The following is a 25,349-nucleotide window of genomic DNA, read 5'->3' as shown; positions in this document are numbered from 1 at the left end:
ATAGAATGATCAGCATGTGGTAACTTAGCTGTAACTTCGTTGCTAGTCACAGAATGAAGTTGACGTCAGAAGTGTCGTTTCTTGGTTTTTCTTTACTTCGTAACACAACATACGTTCAACATGCGTCTGTAACACTTTTTCGGGTTTCTTGTTCTGACTTCCTGAACTACTTCTTCTACGCTCTGTACAACCTTGCGAATTAGCGACACCTGTCGTTCAAACATGTCATTTCACATAACTATCACATCTATTGCACAACACTACCATATTCTTAACTATAATACAACCATATTTAAATGAACTAAACACACACAAATATATATACAACACAGCATTACCATGAGAAATAAAACATTTCAAACATGTGCTTTTCCGCTGTGTAAGCCGCTGCTTTTTCCCTCACGCTGTGAACTCTGCGGCTAATTTGTGGTCGCGTTCTGGTCTCACGACATCTGGTGTGCTTCGGAGCAGCCATTTTGCTTTCTCCATCGTTAGCGATGTGCGATACACAGCTGATTTCAATTTGGATCGATACAGAGTCAAATTCAGGACGGTATTAGCGCTATCGCACCAATAGCATAGCTCATTAAATAAAGAATAGGAGTAAACTATTTCGACAAGGTCTCAATGATTTAACTGTGTTTCTGTTAATGATATACATTACCTCAAAGATTCGCTATTTTGATTTCAGAATCACTTTTAGAATCTGAAGATCTGGTATCAGAGGTATCGATATTTCAGTATCGATCTGAGAACGCGTGGAGAGTGATGCGGTCAACTGTCGCCGGCGTGTTTCGGGGGGCTGGGGTGCCGCGTGCGGAGGACAGCACGGGCTTGGGGGCTGATTTGCCCCGGGGCGGGGGTGGCGACGAAAAAGAGGGAGAGAGACTGGCGGGGTGTGTGGCGAGGGAATTGTGGGGCTGTTGGGTTCCAACACGTGGAGAAGACGACTTTAGTGGTTTTAGCTCCCAGGAGAACGACGAGGACGGCGAGGACGGCGATGAATGACTTTTCCGTACTACACGCACCGTTTGGGGAAAAGCATTGATTTTATGTGTACTGAATATCCCATGTTACCACATAGACACATGCAGCTTGTAGACTGGTACACTTTAAATCATTTAAAAAATAAAAGGTAAACTAATTTTGGTCATATTTTCTTATATTTAAATATTTTTAAATCATATATTTTATTTATAGTGCTTTGTTATCTAATTTTAAATGCTTTGTTGATTTTCTATACAGTGCTACTTAATCATATGTAGAATAGTTAGCACATTTTAAATATATACTTTAAATATTTCTAAAAGTAAACAAAATGATTACTGTTATTAATCATATTTTTATATTTAAACATTTTTAAATAATATATAGCTCTTCATTATCTAATTTAAATGTTAAAAGATGCATTGTTTATTTTGTATACAGTGCTTATTTCTAATAATTATTACATTTGAAATATAAACTTTCAATCATTTTAAAAGTAAACAAAATGATTACTATTATTAATAATATTTTGAAATGAAATGAATAAATCCATTGCTAATTTTGCTGCTATTCAACACCAATTGTCATCCTTTTGATCAATAGGTCGTGATTGCTGTTACACTTTATTTACAGGGATTTGTCCCCGTGCCATCGTCATCATGTTCAAGCGCTGCACCAGATGAAGATGAAGATGAAGATGATGATGTTCACACAGGTTCGTTAGTGTCTCACGAGCAGATGGTGAGGGCCAACAATTAAAGGTCTAACATCTAATCTGACTGCTCACCCACTGCTGTTACACTTTTAACCATTCCAAAATGGTGACTGGAGATGGTTCAAGGAAAGTGAGGATGGGGGGGCGTTTGACAGCAGGAAGACGTTTCACTTCTCTGTGCTCACATCAAGTCTTAAGTGTGTTCACACGCCGCCTCGCCCACTCTCCCCCCATCCTAAAGGGAGACGGGTGTGAGGGGGTTAGGGGGGAGAAGGTATCGCACAACTGCACGGCTGAGTAAGCCCCAATGCTGTATAAACAAGAGTGTGCGCGTGCATGTCACAATGTGTGCGGATGTTGGGCTCAAAGCTGACACTCTACTGACCCCTAAAGGCAGACCAGAGCATTGGAGCTCATTAGTGTAGGTGTACATACTGTATAGTTTATATTTTGGAGCTAAGCATTAAGACACTTGAATTAAATGTATTATTTAGTGTATTCATTATAAAAACACCTAAAATCCCTATTATTCATTATTATCCTTCATATTATTGCATACCATAAACGATGAAATCAATACATGGAGAATAAAAATAATAACATTTATTATTTATTATGGGTGCCACAAGATCCCGCGAGACTAAACCCTGACAAGATGTCTCATTCATTCGTGGGCACTCGGCCTGGGACGATAATGAGTGAATGATTTAATCACACAATAAAAGAAAATTAACTCAATCATTTGGCCGGCCTCAAAATATTGCCATGTGCATGCGTGTCTGTTTTCCTCGTCTCCAAACAGGAACAAAGAGGGTTCACTCTGTGCATTGCTTTCAGCGTACACACAGGGCGCAGAAGACTGAAGCCTCGTGAGGAGCAATGCAAGGTAACTTCTAATTAAAATTAGTAGTTTGCCATATATTGTCATATTTCTTAGATTTTTTCATTGTACTTTTCTTAAAAGTAATGTTAAAATCTCGTCTTGTATCGTTCTCCTAGACCCAAGCTCGTGTCTCGTGACACGCCTATTATTTATATTTATTGATGTTTTATTAAAAACAACCTAAACGTATGATGGATGCTTTACTTAATACGTAAGATTAGTACGATTTCACATGGTTTCAAACGTTGCTCCTTCACTCTATCACCATTTTTCACACATGAATTAATTAATAATAAATTATTGCTGTTTGATGGTTGACTGCGGCCTATTATTAGTCAAAAAAATGTGCACATTAAAGAAAATTGTAGGCATTTTTGACCCAAATGAAGCATTTTCAACCATAAAAATGGCTAAATGAACTAAAATACAAATACAGTATGTACTGTAGGCCAGACATGTCCAAAGTCCGGCCGTGTGCCAAATGCAGCCCGTGGTCAAATTTGAATGACGTCTGGCCCGTAGCCCTGTTGACCAGCGCATAAAATACACGCTGTATGCAGTTTCACATTTACCCACAAGAGGGCAGCGGGTCAATGAGGCTGTGTAACCCTTTCCGGACAGTTTCTAAAACGGCGACAATGAATTAAAAAAGGAAAGTGGACCCTGATGACGCTCCTGACCAGTTGCAGCTGGAGCTCACGGAGCTGCAGTGTGACGCCGAGAGCTGCAAGCGACACCAGCGGCTCTCTCTCGCCCACTTTTACCGACAGTGGGATAAAAGCAGGTTTCACGAGATTCAAACATTTGCTAAGAAAATGCTGAGCTTGTTTGGATCGATGTATTCGTGTGAGAAGACATTCTCGATTATGAACTTGAACAAGAGTCGCATGTATTTAGAAGGTCATGAACAGTTTTTTTATGTCATAACTATGGAAATATTCCATTTACTGTATGAATAAGGAATCCTACTTGGCAGAAATTCACTTATCGCAGTCGAGTCTGCAACCAATGAACCGTGATGAACGAGGGATTACTGTACGTTGGGAAAAACTGGGGTGCGGTAGTCGGAGAGGCCGTAGGAGCGAATTGGCAGCCACGTTCCTGTCAGACTACCCCAGGGCAGCTGTAGCTACAGATATAGCTCACCAAAAGGGAATGAATCATGGCTTCCCTTCTTTGTGAAGCACTTTGGGTACCTTGAAAAGCGCTTTATAAAATCGAATCCATTTATACAAAAATGTTAAAAATCCTATTATTATTATTTTCACTCATTCATGTTTTATGCCGCTTAATCCTCATTAGGGTCGCAGGGGGTACGCTAGAGCCTATCCCAGCTGACGTTGTCCGAGAGGCGGGATACAGCCAATGGCAGGGCACATATAGACAAACAAGCACTCACACTCACATTCATACTTATGGACAATTTAGAGTCTCCAGTTAACCTAACATGTTAGGTTAGGTTAATTATTATTTTTATTACTGTAATAAATAAAAAATAGATTTTGTTTTGTGTTTTGCTTCCTGGTTCATAGAGGATGATGACTAAGACAGGCAGTACCTCTATGATTGGGTGGATGGGCACTTCCATTGAAAATAAAAATGTCAACTTCAATTCCTGTGTGTGCACCTCTTTGCAGATTCTCACCAACTACCATGATGTGTTATTTGTCTTTTTTTTGCTGGATGTGTCATCTATTTTATCCTTTTTAGTATAACACAAAGATGCACTTGCCTTTTTTTCCTCCTGTATGGCCACGAGGTCGTGGTAACGAGGTGTAACCAGCTGGGCCCTGCCACTCCGCTCTTTTCGCATGTTTACATTCTCATAGTGTGTTCCTGGGACGCTGCCAGGAGAGAGGATCTCATTGGATTGTGCGGGTGTACCTAATGTTGTGGCTCTATCTACATCTTAATCACCAGAAGGAAACATAATTATTATTATTATTATTATTATAATCTTGTCTAATACATCCCTTTTAGATGATTTAACACACATATTGAATAATAAGACACACGTGGTACTCACATCTCAGGGTAATAGTGGTCTGGACCAGGGACTTCATCCTTCATCACCTCGCCTCTCCTTGCCGTCATGTTGCCAAAGTGGACGCCTTTATACTTTTGTGCGCAACTCTTCTCTGCCTGGATACGGAGGAGGAGGGAGCAGGCAGACACCAAAAAAAGAACAAAAAGGGGTTAGAAGATTGGTGAGGTGGAATGAATGCCAGATAAGACAAATGGATGAGGAAATCATTCGGTTGCTTCATTGTGTGTTATCTCTCTCTGGTGAGGCCTGGTCAGGTTGAAGGTGAATGACAAGTGAAGTGACGTCCAAAATATGTCGCCGTCCTCTCATTATTTCACAGCCTTTACTCGTTTTACCAAACACATGCTATGGTGATGCACACAAAATGTATTGGTTGAATTAATAGAAGATGTACACTGTAATTTGTTTGCATTTTTGGAACCAATATTTCATTTTCACGTCAGCAAACTAGTCTTCGCCAACCCCGTTATAATTAATGGCACGTTCCTAGCTTCGCCACTAGGGGGCAGTGGGGCAGATTCTCTCTCGCTAAAGGGCTGACGTCACGTGACTTCCTCATTCAGATGAGGCAGCGCTTGTTGGAGTGGAGATACGACATCGCTAGCGCGTCTCACTCATTTATCCCCGTTTTAACAGGTGGGTGTCCATTTGCTATATAATATTTACTATGTGATATTTCAACTTTCTTCTTAAATAATCTTCGGAAATTTTCTTCTCATAGTATTTATGACTTTATTCCCATAATATAACTTTTTCCCAACCCAATTTCTCAATAATACTTGATTGTGTTTTGTTTGTTTCTCGTAATTTTACGCCCTTAAATAACATTTTTCCCTTTAATATTTAAGCTATGTGCTACTAAAGTGACAATATTTTCCTCATAATATTCCGAGTTTATTCTCATAAAATTGCACATTTTTTTCTCGTTATGATACGACTTTTTTTCTCGTATAATTACTTTTTTTTAATGTTTTCCTGCTGTTTTTTCCCCCCAACTATTTCAACTTTCTTCAAGTAAATTTTATTCTTGTAATTACTTGATGACTTTATTTCCATAATATGTTGACTTTATTCTTTAACTTTTTCCACAACCTAATTTTCCAAAAATTACACCTTTTATTTGTTGCTTTGTTTATTATATTATTATTGTTTATTTTGTATTTGAAGTTTATACTCCTAAAAGAATGTTATTTTTCCTCGTAATATTACAGCGTTATTCTCGTAAAATTTTGACTTTTTCTCCTTCAATCTTTTCTCTTCATATTTTGACTTTATTCTTGTAAGATTACTGTTGATTTTTCCATTTTTGCTGTTGGTGTCTTTTTGTATTCTCCTTAAATTCTCTTTTTAAAAATCTGCTGCCATTTTTTAACCTTTATATTAACAATGATTTGGAGTGCATGAGAAAGTGGAAAGGAAAACGTAGCGCTCCTTGGCCACATGGTCATTCATATTCATGTACAACACAGCAGCAACAGAACCAATGTTGTAATGGCAGTAAGTGGTGGAGGAGTGTTGTTATATTGTTTTGGTTGGGAAAAAAAGAGTAGTTTGGCTCCAAACTAGAAGAGGGACTTCATTATTCAGCTCTATTGGCTTCATGTTCCTAACTCCAATGTGAGCTCCAGCAGCGCGTTTCAAAAAAAAAACAAAAAAAACACGTAAACTTTGAAATCAAAGCGCTTCAACTTCTATGAGAAGTTCTTCCTTGACCCAGCTGTCCGGCCCTGTTCACTCTGACACATCCTGATAGGAAGAAGACGCACGTCTGACTCAAAGGAAAAACTCCACAGGGTGCCTGTCTCCTGATCTCCGTGTTTCAGCATCGAGCGCAGGAAGAGATCGCGGGTTCAATCCCCTGTGATCCAATGAAAGGGGGGGCACACAAAGATGTTCTGATAGTTGTGCTTGAAAAAAAGAGAAGGTGTTTATTTAGCGTGGCAGGCGCACGTGATGATGCCATCACTGCTGCTGCAGTCCAACGCCACAAATTGCATTTTTTTGTCTGCAAGGGGCTTTTAAAAGCAAAAACAACACAACGCTGCAAGTGGTTTTATATAATATGAAACTATTCATTCTTTAACCCAGGGGTGTCCAAAGTGCGGCACGGGGGCCATTTGCGGCCCGCGGCTGTGAATTTATCGACCCGCAGCACAGTCTAAAAATGTCATTTAATGACGAAACTTAAAAAAAAAAAAACAACAGCAAAAATGACAAAACCAAATAAAAGTCAAAATATTAAGAAAAGAGTTGTAATCTAGCAAGGGAAAAAAGCCATCATTTCACAAGAATAACTGCATGAAGTTGAAATATTAAAGAATGTTGTTTTTTCCAAAAACAAAAACCCAAAACATTTTTTAAACTTAGGTTGGGGGAAATTTATACCATGGGAATAAAGTCAAAATATCAGGAGAAGAAAATATACAAGAAGAAAGTTGAAATATTTGGAAAATTATACAAAAAAAACAAAATGGTACGAGAGTAAAGTCAAAATATTAAGAGAAAAAATGGTTTAGTAATGAGAAAAAAAGTTGCAATTTTATGAGCATAAACTTGTGAAATGAGAAAAAATATCATTTTAGAAACAATGTTGAAATACAGAAAAAAGAGGTTTTTGTTTTAAAAGATATAGAGTTCGAATTACGAGGAGAGCTTGTAGCTGAAAGCTGAAATGAAATAGTTGGAGATTAAAAAAACGAGAAATGGAAAAATCGGCTGTAATTTTACGGGAATAAAGTCAAAGAAAAAAGTCATAAAAATGAAGAACAAAAGTGTGAATTTTACAAGAATAAACTGGTATTAATGTGGAAAAAACGTCATTTTAAGCAGCATGTCACCCATATTACAAAGGTGAATGCAGTTTTTCTTGAGCTACATACGTCTTTTTAGCACATCTCTATGTGTGTTGGTTTACAACATACCAAAGTGGCCCTTGCATCCTTTCATTTTCCAGCATGTGGCCTGTGCTCGAAAACGTTTGGACACCCCTGATTTAACCCTTAAGACATCTGGGGACAGTTTGTTTTGATTTTCAAGCTATTTTGTCGGTGTCAAAAGAATATAGGTGAAATTTGCCAGAGGGAATTCATTTTGAAACATTAGAATTGCCATCTCATTTGTTAAATTAGCCTCAAATAGCAACGCCACACAAAAAGTGACACATTTGTTCCTCATGACAAAACTTGCCCCATTGATAAAAACCACAGGAAATGCCATTTTTGACACCGCATTTATCTTTTTTCAATTTGGACCACTGGTTTTCAGGTCTTCATTTTTTGTATTTATCCACCAGATGGCGCTACTTTTCCGCATTCGAAGCACACAGCAACATTTGTCGTACTGAAATGACAAGTGTGTGTTTCAATCGACGTTTGGATAGTCATCCCTCGCTACATCGCAGCTCAAACATTGCGCCCTCACACGATTGCGGTTTTTGAAAAATGAATTAATAAAGGATTGCTGTTTCGTGGTTGAATACTGCCTAGTCAGCAATTGTTGGGTGAGACAAGCGCCAGACGTGATGGTCAGAACAGGCATTTCTTGCAGGTTTAAATGATCTCTCAGCAGGCACAATAATAATAACATAATCATCCTGGTAATAACACAGGCTACTGTTGGGGTCATAACCCACGACGACCTAAAACTCAACTCTGAACCTCCGACGTCACTTCCTGCCCTCCACACATCTGTCCGCCCGCCACTACGGTCCCCCAGGGAACACATTTACTGTGACACACACGAGCAGGAGTTTTATTTATGTCTTAAATGGATTATTTACTATATTGGGTAATACGAGTGTAAAGCCATTTAAAGCCGCCATTACAATACATTGATGAGACAATAGCCACCGCAGGAAGTACACTGTCCAGAAAAAAGACAAGGAGCTGCTAACATGCTAGTCTGTTCTCTTATTTATATCTAATATGTGTTATTTTCTTAGATTACATCTACTATATTGGATAATACAAATGTAAAGGTGACTATAGGGGTGTTATGTCATGTGTAGAGAGCTCTATTAATGTTAAAAATCAGATTTAGAAGATTGTAAACAGGTTTTCTATGCCATAACTATGAAAACATTCAATTCATCAAAAAAATGGACTTATCGCGGTCAGGTCTGAACCAATTACCGTAACTGTGATAGAGGCGGCACGACTGTACAGTATATGCACAAAAAAGAGGTGTCACGGGACAGTTCATGAGATGAGACCAGATGACTTAAGAAAGTACAGTAAAAGAATGACAATATATTGCAATGTATTCATTTCATTGGCACTACTTTACCTTGCATTGCTCATCACGAGGCTAGACTTTTTTCTTCTTCGTTGTTGTTGCGTAAACATGCTGTCAGTGTTCAAATCCTCCAAATGGAAGGAATACTTGATTTGTATATTTCAGTTTCAAAAGACACATTTAAAGTGGACCAAAAATATATAAACGTGTTTTCAGGAAAGCTGACTTTTTTTTGTCATGAGGGTGTGTGACCTCCTAAGGGTTACCGGTAAGTGCCAAGGTCATGAAAACAATTTATTTTTTCATATATTGACTCAAATGAGGTCATCTTTCATAGAAACAAGAGTCAGTGGTTTCATTGTGGAAAGTAGATGGTTGAACTATCAAGAGGGGTTTTTACTACAGTAGTATGTGGACACAACCCGGACCAACCACTCAAGTACACTCTTGACGCCCGTCAGATGACATCATTGAGAGCCAGCGTCATCATTGTGTGTGTGTGTGCATGCGTGTCACTACTATAACAGGGCTACAAGAAGGAATAATAACGACTAATGGCTCTCCTTGTTGCCTGCATGTAAAATGGATGAGCATTGTGACTTGTGCTAAAGTGGAGCTGCACTCATTAGCCATGGAAATGGATTTGAGGATAACTCAATAGGGCGGGGTGCTGCTCCACTGGCGCATTACATGTACCCAACGCTAATGGACACCACCACTTACACACACATGCACACAAATTAGGCCTATTTGGAGATTTTAAAAAAAATGTATTGGGACAAGTGGCCATACATACAGGACGAGGAAATATGGACTTCCTTTCTTTACATCAAATTGCCCAAAACATGGCTCAGTAAGATGAAGGATGAAGCCTGAGTGGGTAATGATGACCTTCATAAAGGGGGGCGGTAATGTTTTCTAACCTTTATGTTAGCAGGATTATGCAGGAATGACGTAACCAAGTTCCGAAATGTCCTCGAGGCGTATTCTGTCCTTCTATGAAAAGTAGTGGAGGACTGGAGCGGGGGACCAAGCAAAGAAAACATCAAATTTGGGTGCAGATGACTGATGCGTCGCACGCGAGCGAAACCGTTCTTAGCGTTGGCTCTTTAAGTGAACGAGTCGTCTTTTTCTCTGCTAAATCTGTGCGTGATTGGTGAAAACGTGGTGACGTGTGTGTCGGCTCTAAGCAGAAGAGGGGCATATCAATGTTTTTTTAACATAAAGTTGTGTATTTATGCTAGCAAAGTAATATTTTTCCACTTGTGCTAATAGTTTGGCCTTGGCAGAGGTCTGCACCCTCTGGTGGGCACTTGAGGGTAACCCTCTGCTGAGGAAATCGATTAAATGTGCATCAAATTTTCCATTCCTCCTAGCAAACGCATCCACAAAGTCATATTCTTCCACTTTTGATGACAGCTTGGCCTTGCCAGAGGTGTTTTGTGCTGCATTTGAGAAAACGGGGAAGTTGCTAATCCAACTTGGCGCATATGAGGCGCAACCTGAAAGCGATGGACTAAAAATGAAGTGTTTATATTTGTGCGTTGAGTAAAAGCTTTGCTTTGTTTCATCAAGCGACACTAGAAGTAAAACATATACATTAAAACCGTTAAATGACCACCATGTGTATTTTTTCAGACCACAGTACATTCTAAAAATAGAATTTAACAACAAAACTAAAAAAAAATAACAGCAAGAGCAAAATATCTAAAATTTGCAGTTATTTTACAAGAACAAAGTCAAAATATTAACAGAAAAAATTTAATTTGGGCAAGAATAATCCCTAATAAAGTTGTAAATTTACGAGAAAAAATTTGTAACTTTATGTAACAGGCAAATCTACAACTTTTTTTCTCAGACAGGTTGGCGTCCAGTTTGAATGTTGACCAGTAGAGGAAAAAAAAGGAAAAAAAAGGGAAAAAAAAAATAATAATAATAATAATAATAATAATGTTGACCAGTAGAGGCCACTGCCGACTGCGGATAAAAGTTGTACAGCACTATTAGGCTTGTTATTATCATGGTTCATAGTTTTAATTCTTCCTGAACATGCATATGAGTCAAACAGTAGCACACCACATAGTACAATTCACAATTTTGCATGTCCAAAAAGGAGTAGGAAGAAGCAAAGCTTATTTAATCCTACCCCTCATCAGTTTCACATCAGTTGCAATACATTTATTTACCTCTTGTTCTTCCAAGTGTACTTTGTAGGTCTACATGACAATGTAGTGCAATCATAGCCAAGGTTTTTACTTACTAAAAGGAAGCTAGAGGCTTAATAATAACTGATAGAATATATCCACCACCCACAGAACAAAGCTGTGCTAGTAATGTCTTACGCTTGTTTTTAATATTTTACTTTTTATACGGCAGAGTGTCATTACAGCTTTAGTTCATCAGGAAGTGACGGGAAGTGACGGTGGGCGTCCCGAGCAGGAGAGCTAGGCTCAGTGCTAGCTGTGAGTTTGGAGAGAGTTGGGAAGTGTGTTTATGTTGGCGTGGATGTAAAGTCCTGCAGTGTTCTCCGCTGTTAATAAAGCCATTAAAGTGCATCGGCGACGTGAGTCTCTCCTTCCCCACAACAAGCGGCATTACAGTATTGACCAGTGCACACCAGGAAATAAACGGTGTCATTTCTTACAGGCATTGGCTGGACAGCTATGTAGTGGGGCTTGTTTAACCTTTGCCTTGTGGGCAAGCAGGAAGGAGAGACGATGCTGAGAGATGTGTGTGTGTTCTGAGCTGCTGTCTGGTGGCCGCGTTCAGTAAATAAAGTTGGCAGAAGCAACAGGAGAAGTTTCCTTCTTTGCTTCGGAGCTGAATAACACTGACAAGTTAACAGACTAGTAGCGAACGGAAAAGAAGACGGCTTTGTTTGTGTTGAATACAGAAGATGAGGACTTTGATGGATTTGTGGATGAGGATTGATGAAAAATAACATGAGTACATTCTAAAATACTTCAATTAAGTACAACCGAATTCATTTTTGCTGCCGCATGCATGCTGGCGTATGTTGTTTTTTTATTGTAGCGTCGCTGGGAGCACGTCCTGTTCCCAGCCTACTTTGCGGTAATGTTTTGGTGCAAATGCTCTTAAAGTTACATGTTTGACCAGGAAATAGCAAGCTCAAAAGAAGACGGCTTTTTTATGTGGAACAACTGACAGTTTGTGTGGATCTTGTGAATGATTGTGACTGAGCTAGGACTCAGTAATTAAAGTCTACACACGACGGCTTCATTGATTGAAAAATGAAACTTTTTCGTGCATGAAGCTTCTACTTGAGTTGGTAATTTGGCCGCTATATGCAGTCAGATATTGACCAAGGGAGACAAAATGGGTGGCCGCTGGCTGCGTTGGACAGGTGACTGCTATACACAGGGTCTATAACATGTAAATTTGCTGGGGGGGGATTTTTCAGTGGCTGCTATAGGCAGGTGGCCCTTCTATAAAGGTGGCCGCTAAGACAGGTTTGACTGTATTTACTGTCACAATAACTGCTACAGTACATCTAAACTACCAGGCTAGTGGTAGTTTCTTAGTCGTACTATACTCTAGTAGTATACATACTGTCAGGGGGCTGTAGTAGGCGGGGCCCAGGCTGGTGTCCCTGGTTGGAGGCTCCTGCTTGCGCAGCACCCCCAGGGCGTCCTCCTCGTATCCACAGGCTTGACCCGGTGAGGGAATGGATGGAACGTCTGACTGGCCAACAAGCCTCTGGAGACTTTTAGTGTGATACACCTACACATTGGAAGAAAACAACAGCATGACTTATTTATGGACTCCAATTGTTGAGCACTATAGGGACTCGTCCAAGCCCAGGATAAGACTTGTACGTACACGTGTGTGTGTGTGTGTGTGTGTGTGTGTGTGTGTGTGCTTGTATTCGGAGCATATCTCGACAAGGAGTGCTTTCACTTTCACCGTTAGGCTGCAGCACACTTGAAGGCTTTTAGTCCCTGCTCCATTTTTTTTTTTAAACTCAGATCATCTATCTCATCACGTTCCAGCCTTGATGAGCTAAAAGCACTGCTTTTCTCCAAGGTTCCTGTCACAAGCAAGAGGTTCAACTATGGATATCCTTTATGAAACCACCGCAAAGATGCACCATTAAAATGTTTTTAAGCTGAATTTGGCTAAATTAAAATACATACTATCAATAAAATAGTAATAATTAATAAAACAGCATATGCATTCAGAGGAATTAAATACAGTAAGTCCCCTACTAACGAACATCCGACGTGCGAACTTTCGAAGATACGAACACAAGCCGACTAGTCTATATTTTCATGTGTTTTGCCTTATAAGTCCATATTTATACTGTACATGCTTGACCAGCAGAGGGCACTGTGACACTGCTAATGGGACCAACAGCGGGAGGACAAGACGAGGAGGAGGGGAAGAGCTAAGGAGAGATAAAGCTACATTGTAGCTGTAGGATACAACCCGGACAGAGCGTGTGATTAAAGTTTATGAAGAGTTAATAGGCCTGCTTAATTCTACACCACCCATAGAACACTACCTCTTTTAGAAGAGTCTAACGACGACGACCATTTGTCCTTTTTTTTCCAATATCTCCTCCTCCACCACGACATATGCTCGACCACTCCTCTTCAAAGGTAAATAACATTTATCATTACGTATTATTATATCACTTTTATTATTGTTTTTTTCATTCATTATCCTGGTTTAATATTACTACTGCATCCAAACTCATATTTACATACATACACATATACTGTATATGTATACACGTACATGTAGTACCTATATCATTGCTAATATTACCTTTTCCCCTACTTAAGAACAGTTCGACATAAGAACGGTCGTCTGGAACCAATTGTGTTCGTTAGTTGGGGATTTATTATTAATATTATTACCTTTAAATGTAAATAAATGATCTATTTCAGATGGTATTTTTAATAACATTGTGCCAACGGTACAGGACAAACAGGCTTTCCATTGGAAAAACACAATCGTCATTTTCTTATTGCTTGTTATTTTATTGAGTGTTTATTTGGGGGGGATAAAAAATTATTTGTTTTAAACACATTTTGAAAGTATAATAATAAATACATTCACGAATAATAATAAATGAGTAAAGTGTTGTTTAACATTGAATTGAAAGCCAGTTAAACGTATACTGTATGTGTGCAGCCATGCAGGCAAAGTAAATACAACTTTTTATTTGTTTCATTTTTCCATTTGCTATGAAATCTCAAATTATTTTGAATATGGTCTCCCCCGCCGCCATCTGCCTACCATTCTCCTGCCAAGCTTCTCAGAGAGTCCATCATCAGTCATCCGGGCCCCGGGCTTGTTCCCTGAGGCTGGCTCCAGAACATCATAGGCCCCCGGGCCCGGACCCTCAGACACTGGATCCTGAAAACGCTTGGAGCGGTTCTGCAGGCTGCAGCCACCGTGGACGTTCAGCTGAAGACAAGTCCATACTCGTTTTCATGTTGTGCGTGGCTAGTGTGGAATGAAACAGCAAGGCTGTCTATCTCACCTTCACAGGTGAGGAGTCATAGCACCCAGGTCCTGGTTCTGTTCCACTGGACTCACTGAGCACTGGTAGTCTGCTAGCCAAGGACAAGAAAGGAGCATAGCCATCTACGAGAGGAACAAAAACATAAATATAACGCTGCTTAAAATGATATGTATCACCTTTAACCAATGCTACCTGACACTGTAGAAAGTCTTGTGCTGATGTTGTAAGATCCAGGGCCCACAGTGGCAGAGGTCCCATTATTTGTCAGGAAGGTGACTCTTGGAGCCCGCCCGTACATATTTCAAATACTCACTATTCACCCACTTGAAGAAATAAACTCTTAAATTAATAGACTTAGTTCGCGTACGGTCGACATTTCGCTGCGTCATGTGAGCACCGTGTTATTTTACGCTCCGTAGCTAGGTTACCAAGTAACACCCTGTCAATCACAGCCCGTTGATGAGCGACCCTTGTCTCATACTGCCATCTAGCGGTATAACGTTGAATTGCAACCATTAATATTTATTGGTTGCACGTCATGTTTTTTGAGGCCGGGGTTGACAACAACTATTATGTTTGCGTTTGCCAAGAAAAACGGCGTCAGTCGTTTTTTGCACATCATATACATATTTTGCCTTATTTATGTGTTTGGTTTATTTTCTATAAAGTAGTTTAGCTTGTTTTATTTCTGATGTATACCGTCTCTCATCTTGTCTTGTGTTGCATTGTGTGGCTCCTGCAACAAAGGATCGACTTTTCTGACAGCGTATTAAAGTGCAAATGTTATAGGCAGGTGGTGTGAAAGCATTTTTAACATCATTTTAATCCAGCAGTCAAATGCTCGCAGTCTTCACTTTATAATTATCTCTTTGTGGGGGGAAATTACATTTATATGATCTTTAACAAAAATAATTCACTGCTATAAAAATACACTTGTGCCAATAACGGCATTAGCTCTAATAAACACCCTATTCAACGATTACACATTGTAATACATACTGTAATGTTAGTCACAATACTGCTCTAACGGCGGTAGTTATATCAATTATAATTTGCAGATATATCTTAAACGGGTTGATGAGGCCTACAAATTGTTACTTAGCTTCTTTGTTAGCCTTTTATTAAAAGAAAAAGAAGCATTGTAAAGATTACTTTGTTTATTCTTCTTCCTTTCGCTTTAGAAGACCAGCGATTACGTACGTTGCCGATAGAGGGGGCTAGCGAGTTCCCAAACTGCTTGGTGGAGCGTTCAAGTCACATGGAAAATATCTAAACTAGCCACCATTTAGACGTGTAGTGCTGTATTAACTTATTCGATAAACTTCGTCTCGGCTACGAATCATTTGGCAAGAATGTACTTATCGTACTTTTGTACTGTTTTGAAGCCTCCCCGTTGTTGGACTATGGAAGCTGGAATCTACGAGCTAACTTTAACTGAACATCCCAGCAAAGCTCGGAGCTTGAGCCGCCAAGACGTCCGTAGGAGGAAGGCAGCTATTTTAAAACGAATCAGCTTGATTGATATTTTCCTCGTTTACATTGCACGCTGCCATGAAAGCAACTACGTTATCCTTGCTTTTCTTGCTGCTTTCCGCGTCGGTGCTCTCGGCAGCCGAAGCGGCCAGGGGCCGGGCCAGCAGCAGCCAGAACAGCTTCCGACGGGCGGCTAACGGCGTCTACCAGACCCTGAGTAGCGTGTTCGGGGAGGACAACATCCGAGGCCTGTACAAGGTGAACTTGACATGTGGGATAACAAATCGGCAGTTTTAATTGTGAAATAGCCAACAAGAAATGAAAGCAAATCGAGGGTGCCATTTTGGCAGTGGTAGTATTGTCACTCTACTAATTTCTAATAGTTATCAATAATTACTGTCAACTACCGTGTACAATGGATCGTTTCGTTTAAATTTCTACAAATGGATGAAGTAAAATCGTTGGTCATTAGTGATGGTCGACCGCTCACCTTGCTAGCTTGTTAGCTAATGCTACTTCCGGTGTGATTAGCCCTTCTTAGTAGCTAGTATGCTAGGTATCGACCTTAGTCGTTAAAATATGTTTACTTTAAAGTGCCCTCTAGCCTGTTTATCTTATTTTACAGAAAGCTAATATGTGCTATTAAGGGGCCTCGATGAGGTAATAAGCAAGTACAAGTGGAAGTGATTACACGTAATGATGTCATTGTGATATTTGGTTGTATTTAACATTGACACAATACGACTTTATTCATTTTTGACAGTTATTCTTGTGAAAGTTGATGGCGTTGTCAGTTTGAGTCCCTAATGGGTGGAATGGTACATCCACTCCAGAATAAAATGGCCACCACTTTTGTGACATATGGACCTTGGCCTACTGTTTGGTGCTCCATTTAAGCTTAGATAAATGTTTGTTTATTCTTTTCCAGTTTTTCTCCAAAGCAACAGAGCGCTTTGTTCATGGAGTGGACTCCTTCCTTGACACCGTCTGGAAGATTTGGTCTGATCTCCTGGATGTGATGGGCATCGACTGTAAGTGTCAACATGTAACCCGTACACCGCTCTCATGGACGCCATGCCTCCATTAATCGTCACACGCGTCATCTGCTCGAACAAATAAACGCCACACCGCAAATGTACGCATCCCTTGAGGAAACCGGTGGTGCCAAAATTATTTGAAGTTCGTATTTGTACAATTAAAAGCCCACTCTCTAGTACATGACGGAATATTATAATTAGTTTTTATACGTAATGGAATATGTGACTCCTCTAATAAATGACTTGCCTGTAACAAAGGCACCTATTTTTACTAATATGTATTTTAGGATACTGATGATCACAATACTCCGTATAATACAGCCGTCCCGTGCTCCATTGCAGCTGAACATCGCTCCCTCACTCTGTCACGGGTTGTCAAAAATTAATACATGATTGCTGTTCCGTGGTTGACCACTCACATAAAAACGTTCAAAAATGAACTAAAAATTTCATTTGTACGTCTGCATAAGCGAAATTTTAATTTTTTAGTGAAGGCCATTCTGAAAATACAAATACAGTTTCAGGCAATACAAGACGTTGATGAACATTAGTCTACACTGGCCACTAGGTGTCACTAGTAACACACCAGACTTGACCGCCGCTTTTATTATTTTATAATTGAATCACAAAAATGACAATAACATAATAGTCATCATCATAACACGGGCTACTGTTGTGGCCGTATTCCAGCTAAAACTCAACTCTTAAGCCCAGATGTCACTTCCTGTCCGCACGTCTGGAAGACATTTATTGAAGCACACACAAGCACAAGTCTTATTTATGTCTTAAATGGCTTATTTTCTCCGGTTATATCTACCGTATTGGGTAACATGAGTGTAAAGGTGACTATAGGGGTGCTATGTCATGTCTAGAGGGCTCTAATTATGGTTTAAAAAAATTGTATTGAGAAAGTCAAAGTTTTCTGTTCATTAACTCTGATAATATTTAGTTTATTAATATTGGATCCTAATTCGTGGAAATGGACTTATCGAGGTTGGGTCTGTAACCAATTAGCCGCGATAAACGAGGGATCACTGTGTGTCATAATACAAGATATAATTAAAAATAGATTGCTATATAATAGATTATTATGGTGTTAGAGTGGGAAAACGTCTACAATGTTAAAAAATAGTTTTAAATACACATTGCATTAATACTTATTTACCTACATTGTTTTTTGTATATTTTGTGAACTATAAAAAAAAAAGTGTTAAATGTGTACAAATAAAAGCCTTGAAGACATTTTGAGTGCTTTTGCTAGCACTTACATATATTTTCAGAAATTAAATGCACAAGTTTTCCCACCAAAAACAGAAAATGTAAATGGTTTTAGGAAGAAATCCTGTTAATATGCAGGGGAGCAGATGGCGGGGATCTACTGTAGCAGCCGAATACGTCGTCTTTTAATCAAAGAATTGTGATAAATGCTGAACTATTGTTAAATGTAGCAAAACATGGAACTAGCCAGCCACTATTTGAAGTGTGAGAATGTGAATGAGTGTGTACTTTGACTTGATACCTTGCTCCCTCCCGTGTGCAGCGTCCAACCTCAGCCACTACTTCAGCCCAGCATCCCTCAGCAGCTCGCCGGCCCGTGCCCTCCTACTGGTGGCCGGCGTCCTGGCGGCCTTCTGGTCCCTCTCAATGTTCCTGGGCGGCGTCTTCTACCTGCTGCACGCCATCTTCGGCCGCTTTTTCTGGCTGGCGCGCGTGGCTCTCCTGGCCCTGTCCTGCCTCTACGTCCTGCAGAAGTTCGAGGGCGACCCCGAGCGGGCCGTGCTGCCGCTGTGCGTCATCATGGCGCTCTACTTCATGACAGGGCCCGTGGGCGTGTACTGGCGGCGCGGCGGCGGCGGCTCGCTGGAGGAGAAGATCGACCACCTGGACACGCAGATCAGGCTGCTCAACATCAGGCTGAGTCGGGTCATAGACGGCCTGGAGCGAGTGGAGTAGAAGCACTGGAAACAACCGTCTGCAACACCTCTCGGTAGTTACGTCATCTTTTCTTATTTTTTAACATGCTTGAATGAAATGTGAAGAAATCATCAAAACAACTTTTTGATGCCTCCAGCATTTCAAAATGTGGAAAGAGAAGCTCACATGTTGGGCTTTGAAGCTGCCTCGTTTGTGTTTGAATCTGTTATTCCACAACTTTGAAGCTGGTGAGATGTACTACAGTGTGTACAATACTGGGCCAATCAGTACATTGATTGTTGTTGGTGATACTACTGTTTTATTTCTTGTTATCATTCCTGTATCGTGTTAGTAATAGTGCTAGGAGTAGTAGTATTAGTCCCCAATAGTATTTGACCCGAGGACCTCCGGTTTTGCTACACCTGTACCTATGTGGACTAAAGTATTGGGACACACAAAAAGGAAGTTGGAGGAAAATGTGGACTTCAGACCACCCCTTTGCAGCTTCTTGGAACACAAAATTGGAGTGTGTAGGAGAAGGTGTCCCTTCGTAATGAATGAATGAATGAATGATTTAGAGCAGTGTTCCTCAACTGGTTTGGTTGTGGGACCCACCATCACCCCTCTGACCCAAAATGCGAACGTTTTTCAACCATCCCTCCGTCCGTCTTCCATGCCATTTACTCTCACTAGGGTCACAGGTATGCTGGAGTCTATCCCAGCTGACTTTGGGGCACACCCTGGACTGGTCTCCAGCCAATGGCAGGGCACATATAGACCAAGAACCATTCACACTCACATTCATACCTATGGACAATTTAGAGTCACCAATTCACCTAACATGCATGTTTTTGGAATGTGGGAGGAACCTGGAGAAAACCCACGCACACACGGGGAGACCATTCAAACTCCACACTGAGATCCCCAACAGAGATTCAAACCCAGATCTTCACCGGCCCGTTTTTCAACTCACACTTCCCAAATGTCATATTTAAAAGGGGACTGTTCACAACACAACATGGGCCGCAGCCGTGAGACACTTGTCTCTCTCTATGGCGCTGTCTTCTCCAGTAGATATCTGCAGCTGGGTGTCAGACGGACGGCGCAGCAAGTCGCCACTCCATGCCCTTCCCCTCCCGCTCAAACCATAAACATGGCACGCACCTCATGGCGGCGTAGCAAGCGAATAGCACAGACAAGAATGCAAGGTGCACGCACAGACATTGGGTCATGACAAACCTGCGACCCACCAGTTGAGAATCAGTCATTCGGAGGGTGTGACACTTGAGTACTTCAGTCCGTATAGTGTACAGTGTATGTACTGACTGCATCACCTTTTTTATCTCAGCATTGTATTAGACGACAGAAGACGTGTATACACACAGTAAGTATCTCAGGGACCTAATCGGACAACGCATTTTAAATTCCCATCAGTGTCCTCTTTGATGTTTTTAGCTAATACAACGTACTTCCTTTAAAGTTGCTTTTAATGCGTGATGCACTGTAAAATCCAATAGCACTCTCAACTCCGATAAGTAGAACAAACTTGTTTAAAAAAAAAAAAAAAAAATCATCTCACTTGAGTGTAGCAAGTAAAACGGAAACATCTAATGTGGTCAACTACAACTATTAAGTTCCATTTACTTGCATGTTTGTTTGTTTTAAGTAAGGTTAACATGGAATTTACAGTGTAGAGAGAGCAACATTTTGTAATTTTCAGTGGCTTTTTTTCTGTATTTCTGTCCGTTTTTCACTAACATTCACTTTGAGACATTCTGGACTCTTCGGGCACCGTTTTGTACATATCAGCCAAATGTTGAGGAATAAGAACACCACTAATCCAAAGAAGCAACTAATATTTACACACTGATGTGTTCATTCGTTTTATTGGATTCAAGTCTAGTTGTACTAAATAACATAGTTTTAATGAGCTAAAGTCCCCATAGTTCCAGTAATTCATCATTACAAAGAGGGTGGGGGTCATGCATTTTGAGTCTGCAGTTTATTGCACTAATTACTGAACTGTAGGCAAGTCAGTACACTGAGCCTCTTTGGCTGATATGAAGGAAGAACTGTGTAAAAATGATCTTTATGGGAAAGAAGGCAGGCTTCTTCCTGGTGTTGAAGCTCTTATTTCTGTTGCAAGTGCATGTTTTAGTACTCTTTAACAGCAGCATGTGTTTTTTTATATTCAGTATATATGAAGGTGAATTTATAGGTGCAAGAAGGTTTTTAAACCCGGTTTGTGGAGGCACGCATTATCAAGTAGTTACGCGGTGAAAAGTCCACGTTTACAAAGGTCATATGCATTTTGTAAAGGGGTCTTTTTTTTTTTTTTAAGTGTTGAACGGCGATGGGAAACTAAGCAGCACTGCATAGATAAGATAGCAACTTGCTGGCAAATCTTTATTATTTATTCTTCAGAAATCCTTATCCTGATTTCATAGCTAGCCTTTGTTCCTGTTTAATGTGCCAACTTGAATCAATGTATTTTTTAAGTTATTCTGTCAATTAAAAATGCAAAACCTGTTTTCCAAATTGTTTACTTAGGATAGGCTATGTGGAAAGTTGAAAAACTGTGATTTGTGTGTGTGTGTGTGTGTGTGTGTTTATATGCAAACATGTTGGTAGCCAGTCAGAGCTTCTGTTTTGTGTGTCCAACCGAGAATGACTTCTGTTTAAATGAATTAAATGACCCAAGGAGGATGGAGTTTCCTATGTGTTGTTATTAAATATGGGCTGTAAATTGCAGAGATTTTATCTGGAATATAATCAGTGTGTTTAACTGTACATCGGTGATTTTAACATTTATCGTATTGTTGAAGCTGTAATTGACCAGCTTCCCCACTAGGTAGTGCTACTGCACTAAATTCTTCACTGTCATTTCTTCTCCATTCAAGACATTGCTACTGTACGATGTGGCCCAACAGCTGCTTAATGTAGGACAACATATTTGCAGTATGTCATGTCACAGAGCTGCTTTATTTTTATTTTTTTTTGTTACTTGAATTCTATTTCCATTTGTTCAGTGTAACAATATTTTAGCTAAAAAAAAAACGAATAGTAGTAAATGATGATGCATAGGTTTTATGTGCCTACCAGATGCTTGGTAATTAAAAAAAAAAACATGCTTCATCTTTAATACGTATCAGTTGGAATACTAAAAAGCTAAAGCGAGGCTACATGACACGATATTCTTACTCTACAAAAGTATAACTTTCTATTTGGCTGTTTCAAAAATGTTACCTCCTGAGAATATATCCAAGTATACCTTCCTTCGTCGGTGCAGTGGTTCACATAGTTGACTTTCACGCAGCTGCTACAGGCTGTGAGGGTGTAGTCCATCTTTGCACTTAAGTCAGCCATAGAAAATGGGTCCACCTGGCTAAGGAAAGAACCAAATCCTCTTCAGGCCATCAGTTTTGGTCATTAAAAAAATTGCTTGTAGAAAAAGACATGATGCGTGCTAAAGGCTGTCAGAAGCGGGACACCACTCTAATGTCCAGGTCACTCGCTCCACTTGTCCCGGAACCCTGAACCTGGTTTGATCCGTGGGTGACCTGGATGTGATGGAGGCCGCTGTTGAAGCTGGCACACAGCACATTGGACGAGTCGCTGGGTGCCAAAGACACCAGAGGACCGGCGCCATCCAGCGACAGCGTTCCTAAGCAGACTGGACAGGGCGTAGAAACGGTTCAAACGTTGTATAATGTAAGCTTGGATGTGTGTGTTGAATACCTGCTGACTTCTGGTCCCAGACTTTGATGGAGCTGTCGTGGGAGGACGTCGCTACCAGAGCGGGGTCCCCTGGAGACGTGGGCAGGAAGACGCAGCATGCTGTGGTCTGCAGGTGGCCTCGGTACTCCACCACCTTGCAGCCTGGTTGGCGGAGGTCCCAGAGCTTCAAGATGTAGACCAAAACATGACACACATAAAAATATCACGGTGGAGGGAGCAGTTTGTGCAATCAGAACAAAAGTTCAATTTCACCTCACAGTGCTTTGAGCCATAAAGATTAACTTGCAATATAAATGCAAAAAGAACTGCTAGATCCATATCTTGTCCACATTTGCGGTGCACATGGACACTCACTTGACATAAACCAGAGTGAGATCACTTCCGGAGATGTCCATTGCAGTCTTCAAGTCCACAAAGCGGACAACGCACAATGTGAACGCAGTGAACTCCATTTAAACCTGAATTGCAATTGTCTTGATTGCACCCCTGTGAGGCTTGAAGCGGTTTCATGTGCACTTTCAGTAGCTACGTTTACATGCGCTGTTGTAATGTCAACAGGAAAAGAATTGACTCCCTTTTCACTTGGTTCACTTTCCGATCCACTTCTGGGATGTTTTTAGAACTCAATCCGTTTTCAAATGAAATAAATTGAGTCTTCTAGCGGACCAAAACGTGAACCAACAGAAAAGGGAGTCAATCCGTTCTTCTGTTCACATTGCGAGGAGTCCATTTCAAAAAAGGCTTAGGCTGTGCAAACAAGGTGGAAAATTCCCAGTAGATTTCTACAACTTTCCCATTTAGCTAAAAAAAAATATTGCCTTGATTGGGTTTGTGTAAGCAAAGCACTCCAGATTCTCTTCACTACACGTCCTAAATATGAAACAGTCAATCAGGACCTGAGGCGTCTCACCGTGGCTTCGCAGCCCTGGCCCCCAAAGCCGTTGCTGCTGGATACCAGGTAGTTTCCATTGGGAGAAACGTCACAGTGCGTCTGGATGTACTGCTTGGCCGGAAACGTGTTCATCACCTTCCACGAGCGGCTGTCCCACACCCTGTCAACATTCATAGCAACATATCACAGCGACCCCCAAAACACGTGAAAAGATGTTACCATAAAGTCCTTGTTTTCGAATTATTCGTCACAAAAAGTGGTGATACCATTACGCTGGACACTGTTATGAAAAATGTATGCTAAAATGACGTACAGATTGCATTGCCCCCCACTAGATTGCACTGTTTTTCTTTATTTTTAATGTGTATTTAAATGTATTTTTGTGTATGGGTAAACTTTTACTTTCCTTATTTTGTGTTTTCAGGTGGGTGTGACCAGTTATTTTTGTAAGTAGCCGACAGGGTACCAATGATGGTCTCAGAAATTCTGGCTGGCGAGTGGCCATGCCGACATGTGACAAGGAAAACAAAAACGTCTTAAAAAAGGTGTAAGAACAAAGCGTTGCCTGTGAATACTCGCGCTCATCCAGGCATGTGGGAGAAAGGTGGTGTCGCAGACCTCCCCCTCTGTTCTGAGATGGCTTCTCAACCTTAACGTAGTGCTCTTTGTCTTTGAGGTGCAGGTAGACAGAAGAGTCTTGACCTGAAGTGTCTGTGTTGTGCCACGCGCCTGCTCAGTGGCTTCTTGGTTTCCCCGATGTAAAAATGGGTGCATTCCCTACTGCACCGGCAGTGCTAGTTTTGATAGTGATTGACACACGTCTGTGTAGTTTGGGGCGGGGTTGCCGGAAGACAAAAAGCACCTCATGCAGTCATCGAGACAGTACTGTAGTTTCATACCTAAGTGTGTCTCACTAAATCTTATGTTAGCTGCTTTGCATAGTTGCTAGGTGGCAAAACCTGTCTGTACCGTATGGTCTTGTCCTCTGAGGTCTGGACTACTGAGGAGCTCTCTGGCACCCAGCACACGTGAGTCACCTGCACAGCCATGACAAGGAGCAGATCACACAATCTCATAGTTTTTTCCATTTTTTTAAAAACATGTGCATTCTTGGCATGCGAGAGTGCACGTAACGCAACAAAGTTGATTGTTCTCACCAGGTTCCTCGAGATGTTGCGTCTCTGTTCGCATTTTGCAGATTCGATGTCCCACAGGCACATCCAGTTGTCTCGGGAGCCCGTGCACAGTTTTCGCCCGTCTGCAAAGCACAATATGATGATGCTTGTTAAAGTGCTTAATCCTGGTAATTGAGTGCACCTGTATGTAAGCCACACCTGCCAAAGTTAAAGTGGAAAAAAAACATTTGGTGTCACAAGAATTCGTGAGATTAAAACGTGACAAGATTTCTCCTTCAGAAAATAACTCCCTCGCGATAATAAATTAATTAATCACACTTGACCATTTTTCCGGCCTCCATATATTGCCGCGTGCATGCATGTCTGTTTTCCTCATCTCTCGTCTCCAACCAGGCAGGAAGAGGATTCACTCAAGTCCACTTCACTACTTCCTGAATCTGCCCTCTGAGCATCATGGCACCTGTGGTTCTTTTAGCCATAAATGAGCTGCACCACTGTTTAAGCCACAGGGTTCAAAGCATGTGGAAAAAAGTAGCAGCTTATAGTCCGGAATTTACAGTACTTTTAGGGTACAGAAGACAGGCAGGGAAGTAGGCTTCTGAGAAAGACAGAGACATACAGCCACAGAGAGTGTGTGTGTGCGTGTGTGTGTATACCAGGGCTGACAGCCAGTCCGTTGACCACCAACTCGTGCCCGCTGAATTCCTGAATAGGCTCGTCCCCCTGGTTCAGGTCCCACATGAGGACAGTCTTGTCCCGTGAGGCACTAAAGATCCACGTACTGCCCGGATAACACACCACCT

The 25,349-nt window shown here is 40.9% G+C and overlaps 3 protein-coding genes across 7 annotated transcripts in view; 1 reads left to right on the top strand and 2 right to left on the bottom strand.

Annotated features, from left to right (window-relative positions):
- stpg2 (sperm-tail PG-rich repeat containing 2) overlaps positions 1-15,210 on the bottom strand; it is a 64,648-nt gene extending 49,438 nt beyond the window's left edge. The window contains exons 1-6 of the mRNA XM_054773059.1: positions 14,549-15,210; positions 14,375-14,478; positions 14,128-14,298; positions 12,436-12,606; positions 4,612-4,727; positions 4,314-4,429 (exon numbers count right to left, since the gene is read on the bottom strand). Coding sequence (XP_054629034.1) covers positions 4,314-4,429; positions 4,612-4,727; positions 12,436-12,606; positions 14,128-14,298; positions 14,375-14,478; positions 14,549-14,654 — 784 coding nt within the window. The 5' untranslated portion in view covers positions 14,655-15,210. The remainder of the gene's footprint in view (positions 1-4,313; positions 4,430-4,611; positions 4,728-12,435; positions 12,607-14,127; positions 14,299-14,374; positions 14,479-14,548) is intronic.
- A 569-nt stretch (positions 15,211-15,779) lies between these two features.
- Positions 15,780-21,486, top strand: bri3bp (bri3 binding protein). The gene is made up of 3 exons (XM_054773057.1): positions 15,780-16,087; positions 16,758-16,860; positions 18,407-21,486. Exons 1-3 carry the CDS (start codon positions 15,908-15,910, stop codon positions 18,817-18,819), a joined length of 696 nt encoding a protein of 231 aa, XP_054629032.1. The 5' UTR covers positions 15,780-15,907; the 3' UTR covers positions 18,820-21,486.
- The window catches only part of wdr31 (WD repeat domain 31), a 25,414-nt gene continuing 20,545 nt past the window's right edge, over positions 20,481-25,349 (bottom strand). For all 5 annotated transcript variants that reach the window (XM_054773052.1, XM_054773053.1, XM_054773055.1 and 2 more), the window contains 6 exons: positions 25,203-25,347; positions 24,568-24,668; positions 24,380-24,447; positions 23,429-23,570; positions 22,519-22,681; positions 20,481-22,453 (listed from right to left, as the gene is read on the bottom strand). In XM_054773052.1, coding sequence (XP_054629027.1) covers positions 22,257-22,453; positions 22,519-22,681; positions 23,429-23,570; positions 24,380-24,447; positions 24,568-24,668; positions 25,203-25,347 — 816 coding nt within the window. In that variant the 3' untranslated portion in view covers positions 20,481-22,256. The remainder of the gene's footprint in view (positions 22,454-22,518; positions 22,682-23,428; positions 23,571-24,379; positions 24,448-24,567; positions 24,669-25,202; positions 25,348-25,349) is intronic.

The sequence above is a fragment of the Dunckerocampus dactyliophorus genome, chromosome 4 (genome assembly GCF_027744805.1).
Source record: "Dunckerocampus dactyliophorus isolate RoL2022-P2 chromosome 4, RoL_Ddac_1.1, whole genome shotgun sequence".
Lineage (NCBI taxonomy): Eukaryota > Metazoa > Chordata > Actinopteri > Syngnathiformes > Syngnathidae > Dunckerocampus > Dunckerocampus dactyliophorus.
Note: the sequence above shows the minus strand (reverse complement) of the source record. Positions and strands in the feature narration are given on the sequence as shown.

Bases quoted from the DNA above. Each gene is read 5' to 3' on its own strand.
- bri3bp (XM_054773057.1), top strand. From the start codon at position 15,908: ATGAAAGCAACTACGTTATCCTTGCTTTTCTTGCTGCTTTCCGCGTCG. The intron at 16,088-16,757 runs GTGAACTTGACA...ATTCTTTTCCAG, and splicing joins ACATCCGAGGCCTGTACAAG to TTTTTCTCCAAAGCAACAGA. The intron at 16,861-18,406 runs GTAAGTGTCAAC...TCCCGTGTGCAG, and splicing joins GGATGTGATGGGCATCGACT to CGTCCAACCTCAGCCACTAC.